The 26,880-nt window shown below is 49.9% G+C and overlaps 1 protein-coding gene across 2 annotated transcripts in view; it reads left to right on the top strand.

Annotated features, from left to right (window-relative positions):
- TAFA5 (TAFA chemokine like family member 5) overlaps positions 1–4,563 on the top strand; it is a 266,659-nt gene extending 262,096 nt beyond the window's left edge. For both annotated transcript variants that reach the window (XM_014793298.2, XM_014793299.2), the window contains exon 4: positions 2,582–4,563. In XM_014793298.2, the coding sequence (XP_014648784.1) occupies positions 2,582–2,590 (9 nt within the window). In that variant the 3' untranslated portion in view covers positions 2,591–4,563. The remainder of the gene's footprint in view (positions 1–2,581) is intronic.
- Positions 4,564–26,880: the final 22,317 nt, after the last annotated feature.

Raw genomic sequence — 26,880 nt, 5'->3', positions numbered from 1 at the left:
CAGCGTGAATCGTGGGGGAACGTGTTATTTTAGGACCTGCCTCATTGTTCCTTTCCAGAAAGCGCAGAGACACAGTTGCTAAAGAACCTGATGGAGGAGCGGCCCCCGGAACAGTCTCAGGGAACAGAGTGAATCTTGATAATTAAAACGATACATTTTTCTTGCAAGCAGATGCCGCCGAATAACAAATGTATGTGGTTTAATCTTTGGATTTCTACAGGTTTCAGACACCCCCCTGCCATCTTGTCTGTTCGTGTCCTCAAGGAACCACCTTCGGCAAGATTCCCCACAGGCCGGCCCTGCAGGCTCTGCATGGGTCTCCCTGAATCCCTGCTGCCCGGGGTCAGGGTGAGGTTTGGCTGATGAACTGCCCAGGGCAGTCGGTGACCTTCCTCATCGTCCCTGTCACACCCTCCTCCACTGCCCAAGACTGCAGTGGCGGGACACAGAGGTGCCGTCCTGGATGAGGCTGCACTGGCCCCTGTCCCTGCTTCCTAGGACCTGGCAGGAGGCACAGGCCTGCCAAGAGGGGGGGCATCCGCCAGCCTGGAGCCTCAATGCAGTCCGTCCAGTCTCACCTCGGGCACAGGGGACCAATGGACCCCAACCTGTCCCTGGGGCTGGGGCAGAGCTCCCCGGACCCTCCCTGGGCTCTGTGCCCACTGGGCACTCTGGAGCGACATCCTCGGCTCCGGTCCTGGCTCTGCTCCACACTGCTGGGTGGCCCTGGGCCTATAGTGCCTAATTCCAGGTAATCCACCCCCACCAGCGTGGGGCCCCCGCCATGCGCCGGGCTCAGCAAATAGCTCAGGATGAGATGGCACAGTCCAGCCGGGGCCTCAGGGAGACCCGAGGTTCTCAAACATTGCTCCTTGGAAGCCCGTGCCTGCCACCGCATCCCAGGGACCACCGGCTTCGAGGAGGGGAGGCCAAGCCACGTTCCCATCCAGCAGGGCAGCTCCTCGTCCTGGCTCCTGGCCTGGCATCTGGGAGCTGCAGGTGGAGAACGGGGTCCCTGCCGTGGAGTTAAGTGCACCTCGCGGGCCCCTCCCGTCGGGCTGTGCCAGAAGCTGCAGCGCAGCCACCCCTGGGAGAGGCCTCGTGTGTCCTGGGGGTGGCTCGCCGGGTCCAACAGGGGTCCAAACTCTCCTGACCCGGGCACTAGAGGACTAGAGAGAGGAAGACCGGGGAAGGCGAGAACAATCCCGCACGGTGTGGGGCCCTCCAGACAGCTGGCTCCACGACGCCTGCTGGACCACGGGCAGGGGGACTCCAGGTGGTGCTATCGGGGTGGCTCCTCTGCAGAGGGGAGGTGGGGGTGAAAACTCGGGGGTCCAGGGAGAGGGTCCGGTGAGTGAGGATAGCAGTGCACAGCCTGGTGCGGCCAGGAATTGGGAGAAGGCTGAGCAGCCCCAGTGCAGGGTGCCGTCAGCGTGGAGACAGGGGCTTGGGATGCAGGCAGGATCTGATGGGAGTGTGGTGGGGGGAGCCACAGGCAGTGGGGACAGGGCTGGGGGCCTCAGGCAGCATGGGGTGATGGGGACCAACCAGGAGACAGGAGGAGCAGCTGCGGGAGAGACAGCAGGTAAGGGGGCTCAGCTGGGATTTCTGTGGCCCCCGGGCCCCCCACCAAGGACAGGCCCCCCCAGCCCATCTGGGGTCCCTCCCGGGCCATCACGCCATGCTGTGTCCCATCTCTGCCACATGTGTAGGGAGTCCCCCGTGATGCCCTCCTCTCCCCACACAGCTGGGCCCCTGCAGGGAGACTGCACAGGGTAGGGGAGCCCCTGAGCACCTGGCCTGGGACCCCCGGCATCCCTGCCTTGGACCGGGGCCACACCAGGGGACGAGAGAGCCAGCGGCCCAGCAGGGACATGGGCAGAGGCCACTGGACACAGGGTCCTTCAGGGTGAGGCTGTGGTGGTCTGTGGAAACCACATCCCAGCTTTTCTGTTTCCAACAGTTTAAAGGTGGTATTTGGACCATCATTTCACACTTCCAGGCTGTGAGCTGGAGCGCTCTGTTGCATTTCCTGGGATGCTGGATGGGGATGCTGGGGGCCTCATCAATCAGGGACATGCATGCCACCCCAGCTGTGCGGCCTCTCAGGGGCTCCACGGGTGTTGGACACACACACATCCATCACTTCTCACTGTGCGATTACACAGCACCTGCTGTATGCTAAGAAACATTAGGGAAACAGGAGGATGGGACCCAGACCCAGACCCCTGGCCAGCATGGGGGGACACACAGCTCACACCTGTGGCTGCCAGTGTTTGGGGCGTGTGCCCTCCTGTCCTGCCCAAGTGGGTTCCCACCCGGACACAGGGAGGGCAGGTGTTTCCAGGAGCCGCCCTCTGTGGCAGGCGTAGCTCTCCCTCCAGGGTTCAGGCCTGGAATCTAGTTTTATGTCCTGGAGAGGGTCTGCTGGCCGGAATCAGGGGAGGAACCAGAAGGAGCATCTATGAAAGGCACTGTCCCCTGAGGCCAGCCTTGTGGATGTTCCCTGGGTTCATCCCATTCCAGAGGAGGACCCTTCATGTCTGCGGAGACTGACTGCTCTCTTCTCTTTGCTCCTCAGGTCTCCTGACAAACGCAGCCCCAGAGGGGCCCCGGGAATGGCTTTGGCTCCCTGGAGAGCCCACACCTCGGCCACGGTCCTCAGTTGGCCACAGACGCCACCCATTCTCCGCCATCCGCCCGCCCTCCGTCTCTCTGCGGCCCGTCCAGGACAGCCCGCCTCCTCGGCATCCTGAGCTGAGTCTGTCCGGCTGCACCGAGGAGTCCAGCCTCGAACACGGTGGGGGCTGCGCCAGGCGTCGGGGAGCCTGGCCGCTCCGCGGAGGAGGAGGACGGCGCCCGGCCCAGGGGAGGACTGACTCTCGGGCGCAGAAGTGGCCTCTCCTTGTGCCCCAGACTGTCCGAATCGCTTTTATTTTCTTATCCTTTCAGTATACTCGATAGACCAAAGAGCAAAATCTATTTTAACGCGGACTCGCCCTCACCGTCAGAGTCCCGGGTTCGAGTGGGGGGCACCGGGGCAGAGACATGCCGGTGGCCCCGGCAGGGCGGAGAGGGCGGCCCCGGCAGAGGCCTCCGCCCCACGAACACTGCGATGCCCTCTGAGGGGCCGAGCCAGCCGGAGGACCCCGAGGCAGCCCCGAGGGACGCGCGGCAATGTCCCCGCGCAGACCCCTCGAGCGCGCCTGCCGGACACGGACGGCCGCGCGCACCCCGCTCCTCTGTACTTAGGTGGACTCGATCGTACTAAAATCACTTTCTGTTTTAACCAGTTAGACATGCCTCTCTACAGCTCCATTTCGATGGTGGGATAATCCAGTATTCGCCAAGAGCATGTTGGGTCTCCCGTGACTGCTGTCTCATTCGATACACCATTTAGCTCCAGAAAGCAAATTAAAGGAAACGAAAGTAACACTTGTTTGAAAGAGATCATTAAATGTATTTTGCAAAGCCTAAAGTTATATATTTAACAGTTTTTATATGTTGTATATTTGTAGAAAATCCTATTTAACAATTAATGTGGCAGCCCTGGCCGTCCTGAGAGGTGGCGGAGTCCGGTGTCCCTGGAGGCTCTGGGTGGGCGCGGGGAACCGGGCCGGGGGCAGGACGCTGGGGGCAGTGAGCTGGCGTCACGACGTGTCGGCCGGCGAGGGGAAGGCCGTTTCTTTTTGCTGGTTTGGGTTTGGTGGTCCCTCCCCTCGGCCTCTGTCTTGGTCCACACCGAGTGTACAGTACTTGGATCAGCCTCTTCTTTCCGGTGGGTTGCCCCCTTTTTCTTACCCCTCGCACACCCTTCGATCTTGAGGGCAGTTTGCAGCCGATGTCTTCTCCCTGGGCGGAAGTCCCGCTCATTCTCGGTCTTCGGGGTGGGAAGGTTGAGACAATGGGGGACAGGCACGGGAGGGCAGACCCCTCCCAGCAACTCAGCGTCACCGGCCCAGTGAATAAGGGACAGTTATGTTTTTCCTTCCTCTGGCCAGATTCCTTCATTTTCCTGAGGTTCCGCTGAAGTATACTACCTAAGAGTCCAATTAACAGGAGTATTATGCTAGTTCTGTGCTACTAAAAAAAAGAAAAAGTAAAAAAAATATATATATATAGAAGCTGTTCCAGCAACGCATAGCCTAAAGATAGGAGAGAAAACCATTTATTTAAGACCCGTTCCAATGTCCGTGAGTATTTAATTTACCTTTCAGTCACCGCAAATTTAGAGGTATGTGGATCCTGGAGAAGGAGAAACGGCTGGGTTTTGGGTTTTCATCACGGAGGAGACGGGTCTGGACAGGGTGCTGTCCGACCGGGCCTGCCCTGGCTGCATGGCCTGATCTCACCCCGGGAGCCAGCGGGAGGCCCTGGGAGGGTCACCCCGCCCAGCACACTTCCGCCCTGCCCCGCCAGCGTCATCCCCACCACTCTCTCTCGCCTGTTTCTTTTGACAGCGAGTGTTGACACCTTCGAGGGCAGATACCGGGAGATTTAATATGTTACAGCATTTTTTTTCTTGTTTTACAGTATTCGATTTTGTGTTGATTCAGCTAAATTATGAAAATAAAGAAAAAATCCTTTGATAAGCATGGCTTTTGTTCGCTGGCCGTGGTGTCCTGGGAGAGGGGCTATAGCAGGCATGGCTGGCGGGGACAGCAGGTGGGAAGGAGCTTAGAGCACACGTGGTGACAGGGACGTTCTTCCCGGGCGCTGGGCCCGCCGTGATGGTGCACAGTCCAAGAGCCCTCTAGGTTCTCCTGGACCACAAGGACGCTCCCTGAAGCCCAGCCCGGGCGAGTGGACAGCGCCTGGCCCGTAACTACTCAGGGCCGCCCATCACTCTCTATGAATACCCGCTCCACAGCAGAGGTTGAGTCCTGGTCCCTCCTCTGGTCAATGTGGGGCCACTGGAGATGCAAAAAGCACCTGTTCTACTTCATTTCTCCCCTGGAGCCAAATGCTCCCCTGTTCGGCCAGTGGTAAGGCTGAGGGCCACATGCATTCGCCTCTGCCCAGGCCCTGTGAGCCAGGCCCCGCACACGGCCCAGGACAGAGGAGCAGACCCGCTCAGGGGCTCCCAAAGGAGACCACATCTGAAGGAGCCCCCTCTCCAGGGTAATCCAGTCGGCTCTCCAGAGAGTGGTCTTTGGCATTCAGATCATTTCTGCCGCCCAGAGTCCACTGCCACAGGCGGCACCCAGATGCAGGGAAGTGACGCCTGTCAGTTTCCAGCTGCTCTTTATAAAGCGTGACCCTGGGAGCTGTGACCCAGTGGGTGGGCCGTCCAAAGTCCGTGCTTGATTTAAGGAGACTTCACTGGCTTTCGGAGCCTTTACAGTGGGTAGATGAGACCCCTGCTCTCTGGAACAGAGCCAGGCTTGTCCTGGAAGGGAGGGGAAGGGGCAGCACGCAGGCGCAGCAGCTGCCACAGGGACGCCCAGGTGGGCCCTTCCCCTCCCAGGTGGGGGCCCAGGTAGCCGTGCCATTCCGGGCCCTCCCTCAGGGCTCCCCTTGGGGAGCAGCTTTTGGGCTCTGCAGTCAGGGCACAAACAGGGCAGGGCAGTGGCCAGGACATGGGCCCACTCATTCCTCCTTCCTCTGTCCATACTGAGAAAGGACAAGCTGGAAGGGGTGGGAGGTGTTAGCGTGCAGGGAAGAAGAGCAGCCCAAGAGGCTGTCTGCACAGTCTGCGTGGGCCCCAGCTTCACTATCCCGGGGTCTTCTGGGCATATCGGAGGGAAAAACACAAACCACGAAGCTAGAGAAAAAGATAAAGAGCTTCATGACCACCAAGGCTGGTAGAAAGAATGATCGCCTCCACCCAGAGCCAGAGGTGTACCAGTCAGGATGGGTTGGGTCATGCTGTGTGACAAGCAGCCCCGCCTCTCAGAGGCTGACCTTCCCATGAACATGATCTCACCTCGTGCCACAGACCAGTACACCTGGCTGGGACAAGGCTCCAGGAGGCTTCCCCCATCTCAGAGATCGGGGGAGACACTTGGAGAATCAAGGCTTCCACACGGAAGTGGCACCTGTCTCCTCTGCTCCCACTCACTGATTCTGTCCTCTGCTGATTTGAGCTGTCTGGCCTTGGTTTTCTTACCCACGGAAGGGACAGGCCTCTCTGCTGCCCATTCCCAGGCTGGGGCAAGAGCCCTTTGTAGGCGCGAACACTCGCAAGCAAGATGAGATGTGCGAGCTCCACCTTACTGCTGGGGGGACGGTCCCGCATTGTCCGCACGGGGGAGTGCTCCTTCCGTGGTGCTCTGTCTAGGCCGAGCCGTGAGCTGAGGCTGAGAGGCCCATGGACACTGCCCCAGGAAGGAACTACATCAGCGAGGGCAGGCAGAGGCCACGCTCCCTCTGGATGCAGCCTGGGCCTGGGCAGAGGCTGCCCTACCATGTAACGGGAGGGAGAGTCCCGGTGTTGGTCCTGTGTCTGCTGTGTGGTGTAGGCGAGTCGTGCTTCCTCTCTGTGCCTCAACTTCCCCACTGGGGAAGAGAGAGAATTGTGTCCATCTCACGAGGTTTTTCTGAAGATCAGGGAGATGCAGAACGGGGCGTGCCTGGGTCAGGGAGGTTTGTGAGAATAGCAGGAGGGCTCAGCATTATGCCTTACGGGCAATTCTGCGCCCTAGTGCTCGCCAGCCGGTGCTGCTCCATGTCACAGAACCGAGTCCTGCGGCCACTGTCTGGGTCTGAGTCCTCGCTCTGCCTCTCACGAGGTGCAGACGTGAGCCTGGGCTGCGGGAGACGGGGTCCTGTGAGCATCCACCCGCGGGTGAGGAGAAGCTCCGGGTCCAGAGCAGGCTCCGCGGGCCGTTCCCTTGTCCTCGTCGTTGGTACAGCCATCAGGTCTGTGGCTAGGCCGGGACCGGCCAGTCCAGGCTGTAGATGAGCTCAGCCTCCCAGGGGTGGGGTGTGTGTACATGGCATGTGTGGTGCAGTGTGTGCACGTGTGTACATGTATGTGCACGTGCGTGTGTGTGTGTGCGCTCATTTCACGGTTACCCTCACATGCTGAGCACTTTCTAAGTCAGGGTCCAGGAGGAGCCCCACACGATTCCTGACCTCAAGGTGCTCCAAGGTCAAGGAGCGTCCGGGGGGCGGCTGAGATGGGCTGACCCTGGTGCCCCACAGTCACAACCCCAGGCTATCCTGGCAGAGGTTGCCAGCCTGCCAGTCACCTCCCCTTCGGCCCTGAGTTGCTGAGTCCTCTCCTGCTGAGTGTCCCGGATGCCACAATACTCCATCACCTTGGCATTCGGGAGGTGACCACTTTGCTGTCCCTGCCCTGAGCTGACCGTCACCCTGAGAAGCTGGCACCCACGGGAAGCATGCTTCTCTTGAAACCCCCTTGTGGAATGGAGGATCTGGAGGGAAGTTCCTGAAGATTCCGGGGTTCTCGGCTCAGCGGGAAGAGGTGGGGGCCTCTGCACATCACTCCCCAGACTGGACCTTGGGTCAGCATGTCCTGACAATCTAAGCTGATGGTGGGTACCATGCCCCCAGTAGCACCAATGACCAGGGCCCTATGTGGCTGACAAGAGGACCCACTTAGGGGCTGAGAAAGATCCTACGGCCACTGCCGTGGCTCTCTTAGTGGGCCTGGGTCAGCCTGGCCCAGGGAGAGGGAGTGTTGGGGTGCAGGAGAGACTACTGGCCACTTTGGCAGAGAAGCCAGAGGAGATGAGCACAGGTAGGGGAGTGGAGTCAGAGCGGAGAGGGGCGATGGGTGCCGTGCCGGCCAGGTGGAGAAGCAGGGCTGGGATGGGCTGCTCAGCACGGGATCCAGGACCTCAGGACGGCTGGGGACAGCAGCCCGCCCTCCCCATGCACTTGAGTCCTGAAGTCCCCATTTTGGGCCACCTGTCCCCCGTTTGTCCACCCGGCACTCCCCATCCGCCTCAACCTGCCTTGCTAAAATGAAAGTTCATGAGGGCACCCGTTCTCAGGGGTGGCCCTCTCCCAGCCCCCAAGGGCTGCCTTCCACATGGAGACGGGACACACTGTAAGACTGTTTCCAGACACCCAGGTGCCCACCACGTGCTGGCCCTTTGCCGTTGCTGCGTTTGCTGGGGGGGTGTCCACACTGCCCTGGGATCCCAGGGAGCTCCCTGGGTCTGTGTCCAGAGTATCCTCCTGTCTCTTTTTTTTTTTAACTGTTTTTTTTTTGTGTGTGAGGAAGATTAGCCCTGAGCTAACATCTATTGCCAATCCTCCTCCTTTTTTTTTCCCCCCCAAAGCCCCAGTAGATAGTTGTATGTCATAGTTGCACATCCTTCCAGCTGCTGTATGTGGGACGCAGCCCCAGCATGGCCAGAGAAGCGGTGCGTCAGTGCGTGCCCAGGATCCTAACCCAGCCGCCAGTAGCCGAGTGCGTGCACTTAACTACTAAGCCACGGGGCTGGCCCCCTCCTGTCTCTTATTCACCCCCTCCCCCTAGGCCTCAAATGCAGGGTCTGATCTCCCAGGGCACGAGCCTGCCACCTTTCTGCACCAACACTCTGCCCGGGGTCCCCACAGTTGCACGGGGCGACACCCCTTATGGAGCATGGTTCTGCTCAGCTAGGGTGTTAGGTGTCCCTTCTAAAGTGCCGTGGGCTTCGTGGTCTCATTGCCTTGAAGGATGCGTGTATGCTCCTTTCCTGGCTGGCTTGTCCAGTCTCGTGGTCACGTGTCTCTTCTCCAGTTGGCCATTTGCTTCTTTAGGGGACAGGCTGCATCTTCAAGATCTTCCGTTTCTTCCTTCTGTGCGAGGGTCATGGAATTACTCTAAAATAACATCCACATTTATTTTCTGCCTTTACGAATGTCACCTCATTTATTCCTCCCACCAGCTCTGCAGGGAGGGAACTAGTCTCCTTCCAGGGAGGGAAGGTAGCTGGCAGCCCTTTGTGGCTGGGGCGGCACCCAGTGGATCTGCCTGAGATGTCGCCCATCTTCCTCGGGGCAGTCCCTCAGAGGATCCTTTAGTCCAGGGCAAAAGGAGCCGGTAAATCGCTCATCTAGGTCAGCCACATCACCGAGTCCCAACACAAAGGTGGAGAATGAAGCCTGGAGAAGGGGCGTGGTCCCTGCCCTCAGAGGTCATGGTGCATTGAAGCTCTGCAGAGGGCAAGCGTTAGAGAAAAATTATTCTGAGGCTTGTGAGAATGGTAAGGAGACTTTATTCAGGACGACTGCAATGGAGTCAAGTCTATCACAATAGGGAAAGAGAGAGGGCTGCACTCTGAGCACAGCAGAGACGCTGGGATGTGCAGGCAACAGCAGAGTGGACGGAAATTACTAACCGAGACGTCAGGGGAGGGGCTCCTGCTGCATCGACTACACAGGATTCTTGCTGAAGGTCAGGGGCCTCGACATTGAAGGTGAGTGATGAGGAACTGATCAGATATCAAGGGTGGGGGAGTCTCTGACCTGACAACAGGAGTCCTGCCAAGACTGGACTTGGCAAAGACGTACGCAGAAGCCCAAGGTCTCACCTAGCTGAGTGGAGGTCTCGGAGAACAGGACTAAAATTTGGTCAAGGGAGCATTTTGGTCATGAACTTTCCCTAAAGGTTGAAACATGTCTTCCACATAAATCTCCACAAAGGGACCATCTCATCTGAGCCCGGCCTCACGGAACACAAAAGGAGAAGGAAAACCTCCATCCCCAGGGAGACGACGTGACTGAGCCTATGGTCACGGCTGGGGTTTGGACACTCCTTTGAGGAGAGCAGAGGAGGGTCATCCTCAGAAGCCACCTGCAGGTGACAGTCGCTCCGACACTGGCTGGACTCTGGCAAGGCCAGCTCTCAGCCAGACATTGGCTGTAAAGCCCAGAGCCCACCGCAAAGCCCTTCCCTTCCCGTCCGGGGAGGACAGGCGCGCTCAGCCCATGAGCGACAACGCTTTGGCCCAGTGGGGCCCTCCAGCACCAGACCCTTCAATTCCAGGGAGGAGGGTAGGGCCCAGATTCCCCTCCAGCTCTGCGAGAGCTGCACTGCCCGTGGTTCCCAGGACTCATCCCAAGGGACAAGGCCTCTCCAAGCTGGGCAGATGGGATGGCCTGGGTTCCCTTCCAAGAGATTTGGACAAGCCCTGGAATCAGGTGCAGCGTCCTGGCCCCGTGTGTCTGCAGTCTTGTCCCAGAACAGCAGCGTCGTGTGGGGAATCAGCTAACAAGCTCCGGGCACACAGCCCGCTGGGAGACGTTCTAATTGGGCCGAGAGGAGGATGGGCCACGTCAGGGCCAAATGCCCAGGGGCACCTGTGACTCTTGCTGACGACGGACGCTGATGGGAGCCTCAGTTTCCACCTCTGCCGCTTCCCTTCTGCCTCACTGGCTGGAGGGGGGAGGGCAGAGTGGGCTGGGGCTTAGGTTTCACGAGCATTAATGGAGAAGCGGAGTCTTCCAGAATCTATGCCATCTTCCGGGAGCAGCTTAGATCTGGCTGTGCGTGTGGGGAGGACACTGACGCCCCTCCAGGAACTGTCCCATGTTGCTCCGGGGCGGCCCCAGCTCGTCACCCTCCCTGCGCACGTGTGTGGATCTGCACGTGAGCCTCCCTCCCTCTCTGGGCCTGAGAACTTGGGACAATAGGACCAACTACAGACGACTTGGGGCAGAGAGCTCATCCTGCAGTGCGCGCTCCTGGGGCGAAAGTGGATCGCGACAGGAGCAGTATTAAAATGCACGGCCTCCAGCTTGATAGAATCTGGATCTGCCCAGTTTTTCAAGGGCTGTTGTCAGTTCCCATTCCGCGATCACCATCATTAACTGAAAATATGACAGATTCGCTAATGAAATCGATTTGGTCAAGTTATCAATTTAATTCCTAAAACGTAACCCAATTTCGCCCTCGCAGAGGCTACCCAGGCTGGGAGGCTGAATGTCGTAAGTCACCGTGAGAGAATGGGCCTTCTGACTTTCAAATAATTAAACTTACTTTTCTGCTCTGGATTCATAAACTTCCCCTTCATTACTGCGAGAGCCCCTAAATCTTCCTGGGGTTGAGCCGAGGCCGGAGGCGGCCCCTCCACTGGGGAGAGTTTAACCGAGGGCGTGGGAGGGGTCCTAGTGAGGAGGACAGCAGAGCCCCGGGGGCGGTGAGGGTGGCTGCACAGTGGGGAACCCCCCCCCCCATTGTCAGTGTTGCCTGCTTCCTTTTACACAGTGGCTCCCTTGCTGCGAAGAAAAGAAACGTTAACAACAGGGAGTGGAGACGGAGTCCTCCAGTCCTGCCACCAGAGGCCACCGTGGCCGTCTGAGTGGATCCTTCTGGACTTTTCTGTGCTGCTGGGGAAGGAAGTCAAGGAGTTCTAGACCGGTTGCTTTTATCCAGCAGAGTCTGTGCTTGCTCACAGGTGCCTCTGCTTTGAGACTCCGTGTTCTGTGTTCGCCGTCAAAGGCTTCGGGGCAGGAATCAGGCCTCGGGTGGCTCAGCCTCTCTCTGCAGCCCCCCGGTCCAGCCCTCAGCCCTGGTGGCCCCCACCCCACAGGAACGGGGCCCCCCGGGAGGCCTCGGACACAAGTGGGTGAGCCAGGGGCCGGCGGGCTCCACCCCAGGAGTGGCTGAGGTTCACTCCGGGGCAGAGTTGATGGAGGATTAAATGAGACCTTTAGTCCCAGCTCTCAGAGGAGGGGGAGCAGGGTCTCTTGTCCCGTTTCTGGTCAGTTTTGTCTGCAGACAGTCCTCCTGGAGGCCCCTCTGGAGCCTGGGTGTCCGGCTGTGTCTGCTCACGGCTCCAGGGAGCACCTGCCCGGGGAAGCAGCGGAACGCCAGCGTTCCAGGCAGAGCGGTGACAAGTCGTGTTCAGCCACTAAACTGGGATGCCTGTTAGCACAATCTCGCTTTACTAGGTTATGTTAGAGAAGTTTTTGTTTTCCAAATTAGCCTTAAAGTGGCTGTTTGATATTGGGAGGTGTCCATGTGTCTGTGTGAGTGTCCAGGTGTCTGTGTGTCTGTGTGTCCATGCATGTGTGGGAGTGTCCAGGTGTCTGTGTGTCCATATGTCAGTGTAAGTGTCCAGGTGTCTGTGGGTTTGTGTGTCCATGCATCTGCGTGAGTGTCCAGGTGCCTGTGTCCGGTCCCAGCTCTTGTCCACAGGAGTGAGGCCCTGGGCCCAGACACGGAGACCTGGCCTGTCCTGGGGGAGTGGTGGTTCCTCAGGGACTCAGTGACCTAAGTGAGCTCCCGGCCTGGTACAGTCCTGGGGTGTGTGGCAGACACAAACGCAGCGTCCCTCTGCACGGACACACCCTCCACTCAGCCACACGGGACCCTCCTGTAACATCCCCCAAACACGCGTCCCACAGACCAGAAGGCACAGAGGGGATGACAGGAGCTGATTCACAGAAACAGCCACAGCAGAACCAGCCTGGGGCACAGACGGCAGCACCATCAGACGTGGACTTCTAGAGAAACTGTCATTTAAAAGAGGAAAAGGAAATGTGGGAAGGGATAAGACACTCTGAGGAGCAGGTACGCGGGAGGGAACCCCACGCAACGGCCGTTGCTCCTTCCCGAGGGGCCGCCCCTGCTCCCGGCCTGCGGGCTGCTCCCCCGGGCCCCTCTGTCAGGTCTGCTTACATTCTTGCCTTTGTTGCAGCTGCTGCACAGGTAGACGCGCCGCCGTTGTCCAAGTCCTGCCATTCCCCAGTGATGGGAATCACTCATTCATGCACTCACTCATTCACTGTGTGCCCACTGAGTGTCTGCCATGCACTGGGCACTGGAGCAGGTGCCATGGGACAGCAGTGACCAGAGCAGATAGAATGTCTGTGCTCGCTGGGCTCACGTCCCAATGCACTGTGGGTAGGAAGGCTGGGAAGACAGACAACCTGCAGACAGACAAGTAAACACATCTCCATCCAGGGGAGGACCAGCCAGGAGGGGTTGGGGAGTGTGGGGAGCCTGCTGTTGGATATGGGAGGTCGAGGGGTCTCCGTGACCAGTGATACCTGGAAAGACATAAAGGACTTGAGGGCATATCCGGGAGGGGCATTTCTGGAGGAAGCAGCAGTAAGTGCAAAGGCCCTGAGGCAGGGCTGGGGCTGGGGCTGGGCCTGCCGTGACTGGAAGGCTTATGGTACTGATCACAATGACACTGTGCACAGCAGGTGTGTGTGCTGCTGTATCCTGTCCCACAGAGTCTTACTCCTCTGGGTCTGCAGTTGAGGGGGCACTGTCTACCTATTTGGTGCTCTGACTTCATCCTGCATCCTCAGGGCAGGGAGGAACGTTCCAATAAATGGGCAAAGCAGTTGAGGACACAGATAAGGCTGAAAAATGCTTTCTTATATGGCTATCCTTTTTCATTTGCTCATAAACGTCTGAGTAATCTTTTCTGGAGGATAAAAACGCCATCTCTGGTGCTTGCTGAGAGCAGGCCTCAGGGCTATTTCAGCAAAGTCACCGGAGCCACTTTATAGACACATAAACCCTGGCCTGTGGCTTCCTAGGGCTGCCTGGAGTCACAAAATGCATCAGGCCCTCTGCTCACCGTGTCTCCAGGTGTGAACTCCAGAAACGAAAATGGTTCGTGTGTCTGAGTTGTGGTTTCCAGCTGGCCCCGGCCAGGTTCCTGGAAGATAGGACACGTGTCTTCCTAGGACTCAGGCCTCTGGGGACGGGGCAGTCCGGTTACCAGACCTGTGCCTGGTGCACAGAATGACAGCAGAAGGGGCTCCAGGGGCGTCCGGGTTCCTGGCTCTGCCCGGGCTCTACTGAAGAATCCGTGGGCCCCTCGGGCCAGCTGCGGCCTCGGTCTCCTCCCCTCCCTTCAGCTTCCTGCACCCCACAGTCCTTCCTTCCAGGGAAAGATCACAATGTCCATCTCATTTGTCCTCACAACTCTGAGTGCACTGTCCGCCTTCCTGGGCACAGACTGACACAGGAGAGCAGTGACTTGACCAGAGCGCGGGGGCCCAGGGGCTGAGCCAGACACCTGCTGCTCTCACCATGGCTCAGGCTACTAAGGACGCTCCCTGGTGGCTTTTTCTCTCCGTTTTACTTGTTGTTGGGAGGACATTATGACACCACGGAGGAAAGCAGAATAGAGGAATGTATGCACTACGGGAAGGAACAAGGAGTGACAGCAGGTGGGGACGCTGGTGACAGAGGGCAGATGAGGTTAGACAATTCTTTCCAAGGTAACAATGATGCAGTCTGAACCTAATTCTTCCAAACGACCATTTGGAGGCACTGGACAGTGAATAAAGGCAGGAAGAACCTGAGAAGAATTTACTTTTGGAAGGATGCTGCTGCAACAGGTGAGAATGTGCTTTTGTGGATTTCTTACCTGGGACTGCCCCCAGAACCCAGCTGTGATGAACGGGAGCACAGCTGTGCCAGCTCGGGGCAGCAGGTGAAGGAGCCCAGAGCAGCAGGGCCGCTGGGAGTGTAAGGACATTGACACTGTCCTTACACTGAGTGTAAGCCCCTCTGTAAGTGAGGGGCTTGGATGGCTCAGATCCAAAATCTGAGTGCAGACTTTGCCCAAATCCCTGGCTGACTGCTAAATGCCACAAGACAGCAGACAAACTGCAGAAAAGAGGCAGAAACTGGAGAGGAAACGCGTCTGATGATACGGCCACTCACACGCTGCCTAACAACATTTTGATCAACAATGGACGGCATATTCAATGGTGGCCCCATAAGGTTAGTACCACAGAGCCTGGGTGTGCAGTGGGCTGTACCATCTAGGTTTGTGTAAGTGCACTCTGTGATGATGTAACAACTACGAAACCTCCTAACGATGCATTTCTCAGAATGTATCCCCATCATTAAGTGATGCATGACTGTACTAGAATTGGGTGCCTTTGACCAACTGCATTCCCCCACCTGCACAGTCCAGGCAGCTGAGAGAAGACGCTGTTCTGGCTTGAGTGTCACAGGAAGACATAGGGTGGCCAGAGGAACTGAAGATTGAGGAGTAGTCTCAGAAGCAAGAGACCTGGAAAGTGGGCAAGCCCCCAAATCTAAGTATAAACCCTGTCCAATCACTCAGTGTCCAATGAACACTAAACCTCACAGGTGTGAAGCACACTGGCTCAGGATAAAAATAAGCACAGTTGGAATCCAAAAAAAATCCCAAAACCAAAACCAACAACCATAAGCAGAAACATCAGCTGCTACACACAGACTTCAGGGAAGACAGATTTCACAGTTTGAATGCAGACAAAATAATTGCCTACTGTAACAAAAACCAACAGCCCCCAGAAAAAGAAAAGACATTTCAGACTGTGCACAACATCCTACTTACAAAGATGAACTCTTCACCAAATGTATTAGGCATGCAAAGGAACAGGAATGTGAGATCTATACTCAGGAAAAATTCAGGCATAGAAACCAACTCTGAGCCAGCCCTTATGTTGGATCTTGCAGAGACTTCCAAGTAGCTTGTATAAAGATGGCCAAATAATTAAAGGAAAATGTGATATTAATGAGTGAATAGGTAGAGAATTTCAACAGAGAAATGAAAACTATAAAAACATAGAATGGTGGTTCCAGAGGTGAAAAATACAGTATCAGAAAATAAATTGAAAAACTTACCAGCTGAGTTCGACAGTAGATTGTGACAGCAGAAGAGAGAGTCAGTGAACCTGAAGATAGACCAAAATAATTATCCAATCTGAAAAACAAAAAAAGAATGATTGAAGAAAAAGTTAAAAGCTTCAGAGACCTTTGGGATAATACCAAGCAGGCCAACATGATGAAATTAGAGCCTTGGGAAAAGAGAAGAGAAGATGTGGTGAGAAACAGCATCTGAGGAAATACTGGCCAAGACTTCTCAAATTTGGTGAAAACATTCATATACTGATGCATACAGATTAAGATCCCAAGGTAGGATAAACACAGGAAACCACAAGCAGGTTCACGATAGTCAAGGCTCTGAAAGACAGAGACGAACAGAAATTCCTGAGAACAGCAAGAGAGAAACGACGTACCTAGCGGGGAAAACAGTGTGATTGACGGCTGACTTCTCGTCAAAAATGATGGAGGCCGAGACATTGAAGAGACACATCTAGAGTGTTGAGGGGAAGATATTTGTCAACCCCAAATTCTATATCCAGAAAAACTGCTCTTCCAAAGGGAACATGAAATAAAGTCATTTCCAGTAAAACAAAGCTGGGAACATTCACTGCCAGTAGCACTGCACTGTAAGAAATGCTAACATATTTTGTAAACATAAATAAACAGGTGTGTGCATAATCTCATAATTTCTTTAGAATACATATGGCTGTTTAAAATGAAAATCATAACACTGTATTGTTGCATTTAAAATATACAGAGTTTTTGTTTATCGCCACATAAACATATATAGCCCAGAGGATGAGTGGTACGAATAGAAAATGTTTTCTTGTCAGGTTCCTATTGTTTTCAGAAATAATTTAATATTAACTTTAAGTAGATTGTGATAAAATAATCTATAACACAGTCACTAAAAAAGAAGGCAAAGAAATTTTACCTAAAATGCTAATAGTGGAATTAAAGTGGAATGCTAAAAATATTTGATGACAACAAAAGAAGGCAAGAAAGGAAGGATATGGAAAGCAAAATGAGAGGAGATGGTAGAAAAGAAATACTGAAGAGGCACCTACAGCCAAGCATGTCAACAGTTACCTTAAATATAAATAGAGTAAACACTCCAAACACAGCCAAGAATGAACAGATGGGATGAAACACAAGAAGAAAACATATGCTTTAAACAGACAAACTTTACCACAAAGACACACATAGGTTGAAAGCAAAGAATAGAAAAACATGTAGCCTGAAGACAATAAGCCTCAGAAATGGAGAGCGGATTTGTTACTATCAGACCGAATGGACGTTCAGACAAGGAATGTTACCACGGACAAAAGGAGCATTTAATAATGAGAAAGTGTCACTGTGGCAGACAAATCAAAGAATGATAATATGTGTATAAATGTGTACGTGCCTGGTAATAAATGCAGAGAAGCAAAAACCAGCAGAACTGAAAGGAGAAGTGGGGGGTGTGAACTTTATAGATGGAGACTCCTGCCTCCTCCATCAGGAACTGATGGAACGGACAGACGAACAATCAGAAATTATGCACAAGACTTGGACAATATCTCGTTGACGTTTATAGAACATTCCAAACAGCCAAGAGTGAACAGTTAGGGGTGGACGGCTGGAACGTATGGTGGGGCTACACTTGCATCTTTTTAAATTGCCAAACTCTATTCAAAAGTGGCCATACCATGTCAGATCAGTCTGTATTAATTTTAAGTTTTTGATAGTTATAGAGTGTTAACTTTACACACAAGTCTTTTCAAGACAGATGAAACAAGACAGACCAAATTTTGGGCAATAAAGTAAATCTCAAAAAATTTCAAAGAATGAAAATCATACAGTGTAGGTTCTCTAACCACCACAGAATTAAAATCTGGAGGGCTGGCCCCGTGGCTTAGCAGTTAAATGCGCGCACCCCGCTGCTGGCAGCCCGGGTTCAGATCCCGGGCGCGCACCAACGAACTGCTTCTCCGGCCATGCTGAGGCCGCGTCCCACATACAGCAACTAGAAGGATGTGCAGCTACGACATACAACTATCTACTGGGGCTTTGGGGGAAAAATAAATAAATAAATAAAATAAAATAAAAAAATCTGGAAAATTTCCAGATATTTGAAAAAACCTTCTAAACAACCTATGAGTTAAGGAAAAAAAAGAAATTTAAATTTTATATATTTAAATAACTTAAATATTTTGACTTGAATGGTAATAAAGGTACAATATATTAAAATTTGTGCCATGTTGCTAATCTAGTGCTTAGAGAAACTGCATGGCTTTAGAAGCTTATATTAGGACGGGAAGAAGGACTGAAATGAATGGTGTAGATTTCCACGCTGAGAAGCTAGGAAAAGAGGAGCAGGGTAAACCCAGTGTGAGTAGGCGGAGGGCGGCAGGACAGATAAGAGCAGATGTCTGTCAAATAGCAAATTAACCGGTAATAGGGAAAAGCAATGAAACCAAAAGCTCGTTCCTAAAAAACAGCTTTTCTGAGTTATGACTGACATGTAATTAGCTGCACATATTTCAAATGTACGATTTGACACGTTTTGACATGTATACACACCCTTGAAACCATTGCCACTGTCTTAGTCTGCTCGGGCTGCTGTAACAAAATACCAGGGACACGGTGGCTTGAACAGAGGGATTTACGTCTCAGTTCTGGGGGCTGAAAAGTCCAAGATCAAGTGCACATTCGGTTCCTGGTGAGAGCTCTCTTCCTGGCTTGCAGGTGGCTACCTTGTCCCTGTCTTTACATGGCGCCTCTTCTTCTGAAGGCACCAATCCAATCCGGCAGGGTTCCCCGCCATGACCTCACCAACCCTAAGTTATTCCCAAGGCTCCGTCTCCAAGAACCATCACATTGCAGGTCAGGGCTTCACATATGCATCTTGAGGGGACACAGTTCTGACCATAGCACCACAGTCAGGGTGAAGAACACATCCACCATCCCCTCCCTCCACACCCACCACCCCCAACAGTGCCCTCCCCTCCCTCCACGTCCACCATCCCCAACAGTGCCCTCCCATCCTTCTACACCCACCACCCCCAACAGTGCCCTCCCCTCCCTCCACACCCACCACCCCCAACATTGCCCTCCCCTCCCTCCACCCCCAACAGTGCCCTCCTGTCCTGCCGCACCCTACCCCTGCCTGTCTGTTTCTTGAGTCATCCATCTGTGTTCTCATCTTCATCATCTCCTTCCTTCGACTCAGGGTTTACTCCACTCTTGTTTTCTGGCTTTTTAAGGTGAAAGTTTACATGTTTCATTTAGACTTTTCTTCTTTTCTAATATAAGCATTCAAGGCTGCAAATTTCCCTCAAAGCGTTGGTTTTGCTGCATTGCACACATTTTGATCTGTTGTGTTTTCATTTTCCTCCTGTTCAAAATATTTTTGTAATCTCCTTGCTTATTTCTTTTCAACTCATGAATTGTTCAGAAATGTGTTATGTAACTTCTAAATAATTGGTGATTTTCTAGATATTTTAGATATCTAAATTAGTTGCATTGTGGTCAGAGAAAATATTCTGTATGATTTCAATCCTTTTAAATTTATTGAGGCTAAGTGTTTTATGGCTCATTATGTGATCTACCATGATTAATGTACTATATTAATTTGAAGTAAAAGTATATTTTGTAAATGTTTGGTTGGCGTTTTGTAAATATCAACAGGGGCAAGGTGGTTGCTAATGTTGTTCAAACATTCTGTCTTTACTGATTTTCTGTCAAGTTTCCTATGAATTGCTAAAAGATGTTAAAATCTATTCAGAATATGAAATTGTTCATTGTTTCTTTAATTTTGACGATTTTTGCTTAATGCATAGAAATATCAATTAGATCAAAATGTTTCATGTCTTTGCTCAAATCCTGTACGTCTTCCCTACTGTTTTTGTTTAGTTGCTTTACGAATTACTGAGAGACGGGTGTTAAAGTCTCCCACTTTGATTGTGGAATTGCATATTTCTCCCTTTAATCATGTTAGTATGTGCTTCGTGTATTTAAAATCTCTGTGGTTATTGTCGTACAGATTTATAATTTTTATCTCTTCCTGAGTAATTGACCCTTTTCTTGTTAATGAAATGTCCCTCTTTAACTTTGGTAATACTAACCAAGGCTCTTTGGTCTGCTATTAATGAAGCGGCCCCAGTCCTCTCCTGCTTCCTATTGATATACTGTGTCTTATCTGAAACCTGCGTGTCCTACACAGAGCTAGAGGGTCCCCTTCTCGGGCTCTCTTCCCCCAGTTTTGCCTCCTCACTCTTCACTTGTCACATTTCCTGGGATTCTTTCCCCAGATCTCGGGCCACGGGGAGTTTTAGCTGCTGGCTGTGCTCCTCTCCATGACTGTGCCCACACTCCGGGCACAGCCACCAAAACCAGGAACTCTCCCCATGTCAACGACCCCTCCAAGCTTGATGCCTCTCTGCAGTCTGCCTGCTTCTGCGTGTCGTTGGACCTCCTCAGGTAGCTGTGTTTTGCACCTTGTCCAGTGTTCATGGTTATCATTTGCAACCGGATTGATCTGTGGCAGCTCACACTGCCATACCAGAAGCCTGAGCCCACAAAATTTTCATATGCAGTGTTTCTATTATAAATTAATGCTGGATCCTGTTACATGGTAATTGTTATTTTTTTTCAATCTAGGAATTACTTAGCATTTCTACGTATATGGGACATTTTTAATTTATATTTTTGTTTTTAAATGTTATCCTGGTTGCATGGTGGTCAGAGAGCTGGTGCTGCATTATACGTATATTTAGTTATACATTGATGCCCTCTTCGTGGCCTGGTGCCTGACCGATTTTTGTCATTTTTCTATGTGTGCTTGGAAAAAAACATTTGTTCTTTATTTGCTGGTTGCCTGACTAATCCTTTCCATTTAAGGTAAGCTACCCTTGCTGGTTTTTTCTCAGCCTGGCTTACACAAAGGATGTGTTGAAATATTCCACTAGAATGATGGCTTACTATTCCATTTAGTAGGTCCACTAATTTCTTTCTTTCTCTATTTGAAAGCTCTTTTATTAAGAGTATTTATCTGATAAATATTGCTGTATCATTAAATTAAATCTTTTACCTCTAGGTTGTAACCTCGCTATTACAAATAATATCTTTGCCTTCTGGTTTGTTTTATGTGGATTAATGTATTTTCAGCAGGTTTCTTTGGCTAGCATTTTTCTGATAGCTCATTTTTCCATCCTTTTACTTTCCGCCCCTGCAGGTCCATAAGTTTGAGGCATGATTCTTATAAATACCATGTACCTGAGCATATACATTTTAATTTCAGTTTGTCTAGTTCCATCAAAAATCTTATTAGAATTTTGTTGAGAATTGCATTGAATTTATGGATTAATGTGGGAAAACTGACATCTCTAAGGTATTGAGACTTTATATAAAGGAACAGAATAGATCTCTCCTTTTATTGAGGTCTCCTTATCGTTCTTCAATAACATGTTATTATTTTCTCCTTTACAGACTTTGACATCTTAAAGTTTTATTCCTTTTATTTTTACACAAAGCAACTTTCGGAAACTTTTATTAATTTGAATAGTGTGTCTGTTGATACAATAGAATTGTGTGGCAATAATGTCAATTTTTTTCTTTTTAATCTTTATATCTTTTATTTATTTTTCTTGTCATATCCCACTAATTTGGTGTATCCTTAACTTGTCCCATATTTTAAAGAGAATGTGTATAGAAGTTTTATCCTGAAGTACGACATTTGCTGTCAATTTTTACAGATGACCTAGATCAAGTTAAGGAAGTATTCTACTATCCATAGTTTCTCAGTGCTTTGATCAAGAATGGGGTTAAATTTTTTAAAATGTGCATTCCTGCATCTACGCCAATAATTGTATGGTTTTTCTGTGGTGAAGTATACATGTGGTGTTAATGCATCCTTTTACTCTGAAGAAAACCCAATTTGGTCATGAGTAATTTTTAATGGCTTACTGCATTTGAATTGTTAATATTTTGATTGATTTTTAAAAAATCTATGCTCACAAATTATATTGACCTGCAATTTTCTTTTCTTACACTGTCCTTGCCTTGTTTGGGATCAAGATTCTACTCACCTCATGAAATGAGTTCTTTCATATTTTATCATCCAGAAAATTCTTTATGAAATTGGAATGCTCTATTCATTGACCATTTGGTAGAAGTCACCCGTAAAACTATCCATGCCTCTTTTTAAATTGAAAATGTAGTGTGGGTGGACTTTAAAATATTGATCCAGTTTCTTTAATAGTTACAGGTCTATTTAGGCTTACTCTTTCTTTTGTTTTGTTTTGTTTTTTTTTTTTGTAAGTTATACTTTTCCAGGAATTTTTCAGTTTACTTGCTTGCTCATTTATCAGTACAAATCTGTTTATAGTGCTCTCATCTTTAATGCCTTTGCTATGAAATTTATCAGGCATTCAACATTGTACAGAAACAGCTTAGAGAACAGTGAAAACATGAAACCCTCATCTCTCCAGCACCTGTGTCAGGAATCAGATCCTGAGCAGTCGCCCTGAAGCCCCCGTGCCCTCACCCCGGTCTTCTCTTCTAACACCCTCTCCCCAGGTACTCAGGGCCCTGATTTTGTGCAAATCACTTTCTTACATTTCTTTAGAGTTTTATGGTCTAAGAATGCATCGTTTAGTTTAAAATCTGAGTATGAAAGACAAAGCCAGCTTTATAAGGAAAGAGTAACGTTGCTACTCTGTAAGTGAAGGTCCCGAGAAAACAAGCTGAAGAGAGTTTGTGGGTGGAAGGCTGGTTTCAGCGTCTTGGAGAGTTTATCGGAGCCTCCTGTAGAATTCCATGAGCAGGTCATGCGTGAGGCCGGAACCCATGGGTCACCGCTATTGGGGCCCCTGAGGCGCTGTAGTAAGACTGGGATTCATGTCCAGGAGGAACATGCCAGGAGACGGGCTGCTCTAGCTGGGCATGTCCTCCTCCAGCTCCCAGGATTAGGTCAAAGCAGACATGTCTGCAGGGTGGAAAGCAGGCCCTCAGTTAGGGCGGGGAAGAGAGCACACGGCCAAGGGAAGCCACAGAGAAGGAGCTTTCCCAGGCAGACTCAGGCATATGGTGCTTGGGTTAAAGAGATTGTACTATGGAGGGGAGGCTCTGGGTTAACCTAAAAATACCTGTCTGTGGGCATATGCTGCAATCCGGGCCGGTGACCTCTGCGTCTGGTGAACCACTGTCCACAGAGCGTGTTCCTTCACCATACTGAGGACAGCAGCCACCGTTCTCCTGCCTCACATCTCCCATGTCCTGTATCCTGTGTCACCCTCTCTGTGGGTTCCAGCTCTTGGTTTGGTGGGCACGGCCTCTGGGGCTTCTTGGGAAAGAGTTCCTTGGAAGCAGTGTTTTGAGATCCTGTCTGTCCACAGTGGTTCTTATTCTACTGTACGTATTTTATTTCCTGTATTTTATTATTGAATATTGATGAATATTCAGGAGTTTGGCTGGGTGAAGAATTTTCGGTTGGAAATCATTTTCCTTCTGACTCTTGAGGGCAGTGCTTCATGGTGGTCTTGACTCCTGTGTTGCTCTTGAGAAAACTAAAAGTTTTGGATTCTCCGTCCTTTTATCTGACCTATTTCCATAAGTAAGAGTGTAGCATGGTCTCTGCATTCTGTTGTGAAATTTCACAATGACGAGCCTTGGCGTGGACCTGTTTTCACTCATGCGCTAGATATTCACTGGGTCTTTTTAATCCAGCAACTCATATCCTTTGTTTCTGAGAACTCTTCTTGAATTTTTTTGATGATTTAATCCCTTCTATTTTTTTTAGCTCTCTTTTCTGTAACTTCTATTATTTGGGTGTTGGAACTTCTGGACTGGTCTTCACATTTTATTTCTTTGTTTTTCATCTTTTTGCCTTTATCTCTGTTAAATTTTCATAAGATTTTCTCAACTCTATCTTGCAGACTTTCTATACTTTTTCGTTGTGACTGCCGTGTTTTTAATTTCCAATAGCAGTTTGTTATTGCTCTCTGAGTTTCCTCTTGTTTTGTAGATAGCTTCCTGTTCTTGTTTTAGTATTGCAATATTTTTCTCATTTCTCTAGGGTATTTGATGGCTTTTTGGAAAGTTTCTGCTCTGTATAAAGCCCCTGTTTCCTCCAAGTGGCACGGTTCTGTCTGTAGCTTTGGCCTCCATCTGCCTTGTTGGAAACATTCCCTGTACTTGAGGACCCTTGACTGATGACTCCTGGAGAAGAGTGGGCTCTAAAAAGCTGATTGGAAACCTTATGTCGTGGGACAAATCCCTGACTTTGGATTTTGCTACAAGGAGATGTTGGGTAATCTCCTCCTTATGTCGGTTTTTTAGGTCTTTCTCCCTAGGTTGCTCCATTCCCCTGAAAACTGTCTTCTCATTTCTTCCCTGAATGGGAAGGTTGGCCTACCAGGTTTTGTTTTCGTTTTTTTATACAATTCCTGCATCTCACTTTTGCTGTATATGGAAAACACGTCTTCAGACTCCAGCAGGAATGGCGGGGAAGCTACGACGGGGAGAGAAAGCTAGGAACCCAGCTTGCTCTCAGCCAGCGTTCTCCAGGCCTCTCCTTCCAACCTCAGCTTCCTCTCCCTGTCCAGAGACGGTCCTGGTGCTCATCCTTCCCTCCCCCTCTAGGCAGCCCTGCCCCTCCTTGCCTCCCTCCTTCCCTCCTTCTCTCCTCTCCCACCTTCCCTCCCTCCCTCCTTGCCTCCCTCCCTCCTTCCTTTCTTCCTCCCTTCCTTTTGAATTCTCCAGGATAAATCCTTTGGTTCCCAACGCTCCTGGCTGCTGCTTGGGACTCAGATTTCTCAGGCTCTCTTAAATAGTTATTGTTTATTGGTTTGTTTCTTAGCTTCAAAAGTTTTGTGCCTTTTCTTCTCATCTTTTCGTGTTTTCTGAAAAGATTTTCAGATTAAAAAAAATTCTCTGTTTTATTGCTGGAATTTTGGGGAAGTTTCAAAAATGGATGGAATGTGTGATCCACCATCTTAATCTGGAAATTGTCTTGCCTTTAAAGAGATACTAAGAGCATGCTAGAGCTGTAGTTACAACCCTCCTTTACATCCCTAGTATTGGTTTATTTGTCCTGGAAATGCAATGGACTTTTAAGTTTTTGAATTTTTTTTGGATAGGTTTCTTGGAGGTTGTCAATTTTAATCATTCTTTCTTTTTTTCTCAAAAGTCCAACTTTTAGCTTTGGAGTTCCTTACTGTTTTAGTTTGGTTTTGATTTCATTAATTTCTACACTTTTCTTTTAATGCCTTCTTTCTAATTTTTTGGTATTCACACTCCTGTTTTTTGTTTTTATTATTTTTCCTAACTTCTTAAGTTAACTGCTTAGCTCTTGATTTTCAGTCTTTCTTCTTCCCAAATGTGAGTATTTAAGGCTGTAAACTTTTCTCTAGTTTGGCATCAGCTGCATCCAACATGTTTTGGTACATGGCATTTTTCTTATGATTTAGATATAAGTATTGTATAGTTTCCATTACTATTTACTCTTTAAACCACATGTAATTTCCAAGTGTGTTAAAAAGTTTTTAATATACAAGACTTCTAATTGAAATTTTTATTGAGATAATTGGAGATTCACGTGCAGGTGTAGGAAATAATACAGAGAGCTCTCATGTGCACATTACCTAGTTTCCCCATGAAAACATCACGTAAAACTATAGTACTACAGTCGTGCATCACTTAACCATGGGGACGTGATCTGAGAAATGCATCGTTAGGCAATGTCTTTGTTGTGCGAACATCCCAGAGTGTACTTACACAAACCTGGATGGTAAGCCCACTGCACACCTGGGCTCTATGGTACCAATCTTACCGGGCCATCGTCGTATATGTGGTCTGTCATTGACTGAAACATCGTTCTGTGGCTCGTGACTGTATATCTCAACCAAGTGATGTGATCACTGATCTTATTCAGATTTCTCCATTTTTACTTATACTCATTTGTACGTGTGTGTGTAGTGTGTGTATGGTTGTGTGGTGTATGTGTGACAGCATTAAGTTCTATACAATGTTATCCCCTTTGTAGATCCATGCATTCAACATCACAGTCAAGAGACCAAACAGCTCCCACACCAAGGATCCCTCCCATCACCTTTTCTAACCACCTCCACCTCTTCCCACCTTCCTTCCCTCCAACCCTGGCAAACACTAATCTGTGCCCCATTTCTAAAACTTTGTCACTCAAAAGCATTATATAAGTGACTCCTACGGTACACAAACTTTTGAGATTGGCTTTTTGCTCCACATAATTCCCTGGAGAGCCATGCAAGTTGTTGTGTGTATAAATGGTTTATTCCTTTCATTGCTGAATACTGTTCCACAGTGTGGATGGATCACAGTTTGTCTGACAAATGTAATGCATGGGTTTTTAAGTTATGTTGTCATTGGTTTGCAATGTGTGCAGTCTGTATTTTTATTTGATCTATTTAATTATGTGGCTTCAGTCTTTAATATACATATAAATAAATACTTTTGCTTCTTGATTTACTGTAAAGCTCTATTAAAATATTCCAGGCTGGCGGTGTGTATGTCTATTTCTCCTTGCCTTTCTATTAACTTTGGCATGATAAAATTTGGATATATATTATGTGCATGCATATTGGGGCTTTTTAATGTCCCCTGATGCATTTCACTTTTTCATTGTAAAGTCGCTCTCCTCCTCTCTCGTAACTTTTATTCCTTTTTTATACAGTTACTCCAAGATGGCTTTTGTTTCATTTGCTTCCAAGATTTTGTCCTTCTCTTTGCTTTCAAAACTTGTTTCATTATGCTGTAGACATGTCTCTTGTGTTTATCATATGACTGTTTTTCTTAAATCCTTCATTTGTTATAATTAGTGACATTTGAATATTTTCTTTGCATATACAAATTTTTGTTATGATATTTTTTCTGCCATATCTGTGTTTCTTTGCTTTTTTCCTCTCCCTTCTTTCTTTCTCCTGAAATCAACCTGTGTGTGTATGTGTGTGTGTGTGTGTGTGTGTGTGTGTGTGTACACTACATGTGGGAAGAGCAGGCACCACACCCAAAGGGACCAGGAGAGGGAGAGTTTCCTTGAACCTGGAAGGAGGAGGTGAGGGGGAATCAGGCCACTTTGAGAAGAGCGTGACTTTCTGTCAAGGGATACAGCATCTCAAGGAGACCTTAAAGGAGGGAACCTGAGGAATGAACTCGCTGAGCCCTCTCTCCTCCAACTCTTTTGTCTCTTCTTGGGTCTCCCTATTGGCCAAATTCAACTTTAAACCAGTGGACTTGAAAGCCTGAGGGGCAAGAATAAGATATCCAGCATTGCTGGTTACATAGTTATTCTCATTTTTTTTAGTAGTCCTCTTTATACACTTAGATAATATAAT

The sequence above is a fragment of the Ceratotherium simum genome, chromosome 25 (assembly GCF_057802395.1).
Source record: "Ceratotherium simum simum isolate JZ-2026a chromosome 25, ASM5780239v1, whole genome shotgun sequence".
Classification (NCBI taxonomy): Eukaryota; Metazoa; Chordata; class Mammalia; order Perissodactyla; family Rhinocerotidae; genus Ceratotherium; species Ceratotherium simum.
Note: the sequence above shows the minus strand (reverse complement) of the source record. Positions and strands in the feature narration are given on the sequence as shown.